At 42.8% G+C, this 8,367-nt stretch overlaps 1 protein-coding gene across 1 annotated transcript in view; it reads right to left on the bottom strand.

Moving 5' to 3' along the window:
• Window positions 1-8,367, bottom strand: part of gramd4a (GRAM domain containing 4a) — a 45,641-nt gene that overhangs the window by 6,645 nt on the left and 30,629 nt on the right. The window contains 11 exon segments of the mRNA XM_034112345.2: window positions 1,553-1,657; window positions 1,659-1,708; window positions 2,564-2,673; window positions 2,771-2,814; window positions 2,898-2,969; window positions 3,060-3,108; window positions 3,629-3,720; window positions 4,297-4,388; window positions 4,806-4,831; window positions 5,258-5,393; window positions 7,167-7,228. Coding sequence (XP_033968236.1) covers window positions 1,553-1,657; window positions 1,659-1,708; window positions 2,564-2,673; window positions 2,771-2,814; window positions 2,898-2,969; window positions 3,060-3,108; window positions 3,629-3,720; window positions 4,297-4,388; window positions 4,806-4,831; window positions 5,258-5,393; window positions 7,167-7,228 — 838 coding nt within the window.

The following is an 8,367-nucleotide window of genomic DNA, read 5'->3' as shown; positions in this document are numbered from 1 at the left end:
AAGGGAAAGAGGAAGGACAGGGATATTAACTCTCCCACATTCTACATGTTCCCAGATCTATTGACAAAACATGGCCAACATGATGACAGCTCTACTTTCAGTATTTGCATTATGTGCTGCTCTGCATGTGCACTTCTTTGCAGCAGGCTCAGGTTGACGTGCAAAGCAGAGAGTGGGCCATCATTCACTCGGCATACACAGCAACAGTTTATAGGCAAAACATATTTGTTAGTATGTGGAAGAAACATAAATAAACTCAAGAGATGTACCCCTTACATTGTCAATCCTTTTTTATCCAGTCCTTTTCTAGAGTAAGTGTTTCAGTGAAAATAGACATTTAAAAAAAAGAGAGACTTAAAAAACGAGGTCATAGGGTTTGTCACTATGTGTAAAGGAGAGGGAGGGATTGAATGAGCTAATAGGGAATTACGTTGGAAAAGAGGCTACGCTATGTGCATTTGAGCTAATCAGGAGACACACTGCTAATTCTCACAGAGCATCTATGTCAATGGATCAAAACATGTCAACAATATGAAAATTGTTTTTTAATAACTTTGCAAATGGATGAGTAATTAAATGTAATGTCAAAAAAATCAAAAGTTATTGTGACATTTTGATCCATTCTGTCCACAAACACTGACGGCCAGTCCCGAGGAGTGTCACACAACTCGCACACACACACACACACACACACACAGGCGCGCTTTGAGGTGAGCTTGCAGCACCCCCGGGCGCAGCAGAGGAACCAAAGGGAGACACACCAGAGTCCCTACCTTCTCAATGCCAGAGAGCTGAGAGAGAGAAAGGACAGAGCACACCTGTGACAGAGGCTCAAACACTATCCTACACATGACACACACACACACACACACGTCAGTGGCTCGGCTGTAATGTATTATTAACGATTGGAGTGAGGGTATTTTGATACTTTATTGATGTCCTTTCCCCGGCTCTAAGGGGGTGAGGGTGGGGGCAGATTTGTACTCCAGTAGGTGGAATCTTGCGACATAAATAATGTAACCTGACCTACAGCTGTTTACGTCTTACTTTACTTTTACAATAGCTTGTCAATTACCAACATTGAAGATAAAATTATATAAACAATTTGCAGTAAAGGAACATTTTGCTTAAATGCTTATTTTGACATAACATTTTCCTACGTTGTTGCTAGCCAGAATTCGGTGGATCTTATAACGCAGCACCGATCGGATTGTTGTTGGTTCCCCTATCTGAACAATTTCCAAACAAATATCCTTGTTGCCCTTTTTAAACAGTTACACAAAGTACAAGGGTGATGTTGTTTTGTAACGTAGCCATAATAATCCTCATGTATTTTCAACATACTTTCTCTCAGACAGGATCCAGACTAAGCTGTGTTGCACAAGTCACTTCAGAGTTAGTATCAGAAAACCAAAAAGGATACAATGTAGAAGAAGGGATGGCAAAGATACAGATGTGTGTGTGTGTGTGGTGTGTGTGTGTGTGTGTGTGTGTGTGTGTGTGTGTGTGTGTGTGTGTGTGTGTGTGTGTGTGTGTGTGTCAGTGCCCTTACCCGCCGGGACACAGTGGCGTTGGTCCTCTCTTTGAGCTGAGGGTCTGTGGGAAGGCTGTTCCACACGATGAACGGCGTGTCGTACTTGTCCCGCAGTTTCGGACAGCTTCTTAAACAGGAAGTCTATGATGAAGAACTTGATGCCGGCATACAGGCCTGGAGAGGAGAGAGAGCATTGAAGAGAGAACATTCAAATATTTGTACAAAGGGCAGACGTCTTAAATGGTGTCCTAACAGTGTAAAAACACTCCCTAAAACAATGGTCTTAGGTAAATAATAGTCAATGTATTTACAGTTGGTAAACTGAATATGTGTAATTCAAATGTCAGTCACTGGGTATCCAGGGGTAAGAGGTTGTGTATGGTGGGGGGGCAGGCGGCTGTCATCATGATGAATGGCTCAACCAGGTAACGGAGGGGGAAAGCTTCTATTTGTGATGTAATCTCGTGTTTAAGGGATTGGATCATCGACGCCATGTTTAGTAGACATACGCTTTTCTACCTCAAGGTGGTGCTAGAGGAGAAGTATAAAATCATTGAAGCCTGTAGGATTGTGGAAAATGTTTGCAACACATTTCAGGTTAATCAATCCAAAACGGACCTCTCAAATGTGACGGTGACAAACCACCAAATTGGGTTACACATTTGCATCATTTACAAATCAGAGAGTTATTAAGAGGCCTAATATGAGAAGTGATAATGAGCTATAACAGTTATTTTAGCTTTAAGCATCTTCCAACGAGCTGCAACTCCCTGGTGGTGCTTGAGGAAGGCTTTTGTTTACAAGCAGAAGCTGTAACTTATATCGTCACGTAGGCATGCCATTAGCCTGCAGCTGCCCCTCACAGGAAGGGGGGGCAGTTACACAAGGGTTGCATGAATGCATTTGTTTGTGTGCACTGGATTGAGTGGAACAACTTGCATTATGTTAAAGGCCAAAGCAGTGTGTACAGTACAGCAAGCCAGAAGGACAGTGAAGCTCGGTGTGTGTGTGTGTGTGTGTGTGTCTCACCCATCATGAAGCCCATTAGTTTGTATGGAAGGACGCAGGAGGTGATGAAAGCCACCCACAGGCAGATGTAAAGTTTCCGGGTGCTCTCCGGCTGCACCCACATGAACAGGCTGCAGATAAAAGCACACAGACAAAGCAAGAAGAGAAATAAGTCAAAGGATCTACCTTTAAGTATAATCAATCACCGTTTGATGTTATGGGACTTACTTTTTTATCTTCTCCAAAACATCTGACATTTTCCCAAACAGGTTCTGTAAGGAGAGTTCAACACTGCATGAAACTGGTGCCATTTAACCATTTGTGATTCGGGAAGTATTATAAGGCCGTGTTCTACCTGTGCTTTTTGTGCGACATCAAGTACTAGCTGGAACTTCTCCGATACAGTCAAGTCTTCCTTCGGAGGCTCCTGCAAGAGAACGGTTCGTACCATTACATGTTAACCTCCACTCATGCATATGTTTATCTCCTGACGCACAGAAACAGGACGTGGTCTTACCGTGGGTTCAGAGACCTCAGGCACAATGCTCCACTGGATCCTCCAACCTCTGGAAATAAGAAGAAGTGTAAGAGGTTTAGTTTGGATTAAAATAGGCCAAACACTACTTTTCAGTCTCTACAGTGCCAACATCCGTTCAGCCATCATCTCTTTAAGGCGTCCCAGTTTACTGATCTGCCCTCATTTCGTAGTGATCACCTAAATTCCCCATTTCAAACTATTTCTTTGACGTTTTTATTGGTTAATAATATCTATATTTGGCTGTGGGCACATACAAGAGTTGACCTTTTTGGCTGTAGCTACAATAGTAACGCACGTGTGGCATGTGTGCATGTTTTTCAAATCTGCTCGGAACACATTGGCTGTATTAGACTTATGTCTGTACGTAGCTCACACATTTAAAAGAGGTCCGCTGTGTTCATCTACTCACCAATAGTGATAGACTTTTATTACATAACTCCTTCTCACAGCTGAACCATTGTCCAACCAGCCATGGCCTTCTTTTCAAACAGGCATAATCGCTGTTATTCTCTAATATTTGCGTATCCAGAGATGAGACAAGTGTTTACCTGGCAATGAGGTAATTTAAGGACAAGCGCAGGATAGCCAGGAAGAGTAACATGGGAATGGCCCAGCCATGCCAAGCAGCATTCATGTAGATCTGCAGGCCAAAGGGAAAACAGTTTACATATGTAACAGTTTTACCGTATTTTAATAGATACTTTTAACATATATTTGTATTTAAATGTATTATTATTATTATCCTCGTGTGTACAGTAGTCTTATCCGGTGTTTCACTCCTACTTCTGTGGCTGCACTGAGACTTCAATCTCCCTACGGGGATCAATAAAGCTTTATCTCGTCTTATTTAAGACATCGACTTTATCTCATGCTGTTGGAGAACCCTATTAGAGCCATCTGTTAACACTAAAGTGAGATCATCTCGATATACCAAGATGCCCTCTGTCCTCATTGCATGTATGGCCATAATAAAATGTGTTAAAGCTGATTTAGCGTATTCACTGACATTAATAGATCTGATTAGACCTCTCTGCGGTCCGGGGCACATCCACTGTAATACATCAGCTGGGAGCTTAAAGACACGCATTTTATTTCACTGTCATGCACTGTACTACCAAATATGGTCATCGGTCAATTTATAGACATAGAGAGTGGAACGCTGATCAATGTAGCACAGAGTTGAACAGAGCACAGTCGTGTGATGGAGCACACTCACTATGAAGGCAATAGCTGAGGTGTAGACGGAGTGCCAATTGGATAAGGCGGAGAGGTTCCTCAAGAAGTTGGTGACAGGTCTGGCTCCTCGCTCTGAAAAAGAAGAGTAGAGGGGTAGTGTGCTTTAGGACATATTCAAAGTGGCAATGGGCCTGTTTTTGTCTTTTTCCTGCCTTTAAAGACTGCTTTCAAGGTGTGATCTTTCTGGGACATTGTACAATCAGTACCTTTTGTATTTTCCACATGAATATATGTTACTGTCCTTGAAAAAGAAATTGTCATGGGTGGACAAATTGTACTTTAAGTGTGCAAAGTCAAAGTGTGTATTGGAAAATCATGTGCAGAAGCAGGGTACAATATCCATACTCAAAGATGAATGTTGTACTCACAGCAGATTAAGTGTTTAAAACTGTACTCCTTTTGTCGTGTGTGTGTGTGTGTGTGTGTGTGTGTGTGTGTGTGTGTGTGTGTGTGTGTGTGTGTGTGTGTGTGTGTGTTTTGAGTACTCACTGAGTCGCCTCATATTTTCTGTTAACCTGGATGGAAAAACACAAAGAGTGAAGGTCAGAACGCGAAGCTCGAAACACTAAACAAAAACAGGATCATTATGTTCCCGAGTGCACGGTAACACTTTGGCCGTCATCAGCCTGGCATGACTCACTTGCCTTTAGAAATCAGGAGAGAAAGAATGGAACGGAGAGAAAAGTGATGGGAGAACATCTCATCTGGCAACAAGTGAACAGTTTGAAGAAGTGGAGTCTGCTGCAGTGCATCGGTAGGATAAGCCAAAGATAGTTAGGTAACATTAAGGACACGTTCAAGCTCTAAAACAAGACATACTTGTATTATGCCCAAGGGAAAATCCAGGGCAGCTCCTATACACTAACTAACTGACGAAACCCATTCACGCAGATTCAACCCTGAGGACAGACACTTCCTGATCTCTTGCAGCTCTCACCCACCTTTTAGCACTTAGCGGTTCCTCAGCCTCCACCGTGCTCTCCTCCGGCTGGAAGCGGAAGTCCTCGATGTAGACCCCGAAGCGCTCGTACACCCACTTCTGCAGCCGCGAACTCCACACCTCTTTCTGCTGTTTGTCTGGTGGAGAGAACAGAAGTGTATTCTTTTTTCTAAACTCTGTGTTGTTTTGCCTTGAGCACACTTTTTTCTAATATTATTTTCTACAACAATAAGTGTGCTTTGCCCTGCGCAGTGCACACGACCCACAGCTGCTCCGGGGGAACTGCTAAGTACACATTTATTGACTGTGATTGTACTGTGCTGCTACTCCAGGCGACTGTGATTAACTGTGGGAATGGAAGCTGTGTACTCTGTGTCACTGAGCATAGACACACACAAAAGATGTGCACAAAAATATCTTGTCATTACGGCAAAATGAAAGCTGTAGCAAGGGTTTTTCCTGCTGTGGTTTCATTAGAAAACATGTTATGCCAGGGAGGACACGGGCACACTCTTTATCCATCCTAAAAAAACCACTGACGTCCAAACACACCTGACATTCATTGGAGCACAGGCTTGCCCGCCGAGATGAAGCGTTCTAAAATCATAACCCAATTTCCCAAATTAGCCGCACAGACACACACTCTTCATAAATACCATCTGACTCATACTGCATTAATGAGCTCCGTCTTCCCTCACTGACGGTGTTTTAAAACACACACACACACACACACACACACACACACACACACACCACACACACACACACACACACACACACACACACACACACACACACACACACACATCACACACACACACACACACACACACACACACACACACACACACACACACACACACACACACACACACACACACACACACACACACACACCTGTATGGATGATCAGTTACTTGTTAGTAGAATCGTTTTTGATGAATGCAGTTGGTTAAAGGGGCCCTATTATGCTTTTGGGGGTTTCCCCTTTCCTGTAGTGCGTTGTAGTATAGATTTGAGTGCATGTAAATGGTCTGCAAAGGCTAAAAGTTCTCTCCAGAGGGAGTTTCTCTCCCGCACACTGCCTGAAACGCCTCCATTGGAGTGCTTTGCTTTCTTCCATAACATATTGACATCACTCTGTAACACTCAAGCTTCTGTTGGCTAGCGCTCCAACACATTGTACGTGAAAGACTGAGAGGCGGGACATCGCTAAGCGGTTGACCAATCACAACAAAGCCAGCCAGCTGAACAATCAGATAAGACTGGGCTGTGGTTTCAGACAGAGGGTGAAAAGAGGTGATGCAGCTCAGGAAGTATGAGAAAAATAAAGACCTTTTGGAACATTAAAGCATGTAAACCTGTCACAGTATATGCATAATAGGGCTTATCAACTAATTGCACAACATAAATCAACATGTTGGTGTGTATTTCTGTTCCTGCACCCACACTACAATAACCTGCAGAAACTTCCGACACCACTCACTTCCTGTCGAGCAGTACACTGCACACATCCCTACCTCCCCTGCACACACACACACACACACGATTTACACACATACACACACAGTCCTCATGATTCTCACACACACTCGCACACACACAGTCCTCATGATTCACACACACACCTCATGATTCTCACACACACTCGCACACACACAGTCCTCATGATTCACACACACACACACACACACACACACACACACACACACACACACACACACACACACACACACACACACACACACACACACACACACACACACACACACACACACACACACACACACACACACACACACACACACACACACACACACCAAATTCTTCCTTCCTAACTCATTTCCCGTCAGTCCCCCTGGACTCTCACTCTCTCTCTGTCACACTCCCTCCCTCCCCCAGGGTCGTACCTGTTCCATTGTTGGAGGGCGACTGCTGTTTCCGGGGAGGCTGTGGTGGAGAGTCTTCCAGCCTGAAAGAGAAAGAGAGGAGGAAAGATTAGTCGAGTGTTAGTTTCACTTCTCTATTGCCAGAGCGGCAGTTCCACTGGAGGATGTCTCAAGCTGTTTGAGTGGGGAGTTGCTGCATGGGATAAATCAATGACTCTGGTAGAGATCGACACAGATGGGGATCGAGGCAGAATGAGGAGAAACATTTCCAGTCTCTCTTTTTGAGCTAAACGTGAAACAAGCACCTAAACTGAGAGTAAGAAAGCATTAACATTTTAAAGAGTGTCTCTTTCAGTTTTACTGCTACATTGTTGTTGCAGAAGAAATTAAAAGTCAATCAAAAGATTAAAAACGAGCTTATTGACTTTAGCAAGCTCGTTGATGTTTTATCTTTTAACGGTTTAACGGTAGTGATGAGTCATTGCTAATGGGCAATAAATGCTCGCTTGAAAAAAATAAAAACGTTGTTGTTCTTCTCTCTAATAAGATACGGCATTTTTTGAGAAATATTGATTAAAATATTACTATTATTATAATATTACTATTATTTTAAAATGCTTTACATTTCCTATGGAGTTTCTTTATACGGTAAATACAAAATCACTCTGTGAAAATTATTAACAAGGGAATTTATTCCAAGAAAAATATATATTTTTAGATTATCTTCATATATTGAATAGTACTTTCACAATGACCAAAATACATTCAATAAACTATACATAAATGCAGAGAGTGTACAACTGACTACTGTTTTCAACAAAAAAATAGAAAACTAAATGACTTCTATATCCATTTTTTCAGAGAAAGTTGCTTCCCATATGTGTGCCTGAGAAGATTGTTTACAGACAACACCATAGGCAGGATATCCCTGTAGTCGAGTGTTTGTTATGTTGGTCATTCATCTCCGGTGCCTTGCTCAATAACACATGGATAGGAGCCAGAGAAACTGGATCCTGCTGACAAAGAGTTAACTGGAGAACCTCCCATGTCATGGTGTGTTAGTTTACCTCTAACAGGATTCTTAACACTCAGGCACTCATGATGTTTCTGTGCTGATAATCACTTGAGAACACCAGTGGAATTTCCCATTGGCAGGCACAGAAGCATCATCTGATCCCACACGCAGAGCCGTACACACACACACACACACACACACACACAC

Source organism: Pseudochaenichthys georgianus, chromosome 23 (genome assembly GCF_902827115.2).
Source record: "Pseudochaenichthys georgianus chromosome 23, fPseGeo1.2, whole genome shotgun sequence".
Classification (NCBI taxonomy): Eukaryota; Metazoa; Chordata; class Actinopteri; order Perciformes; family Channichthyidae; genus Pseudochaenichthys; species Pseudochaenichthys georgianus.
This window is presented reverse-complemented; position numbering and strand designations above follow the sequence as displayed.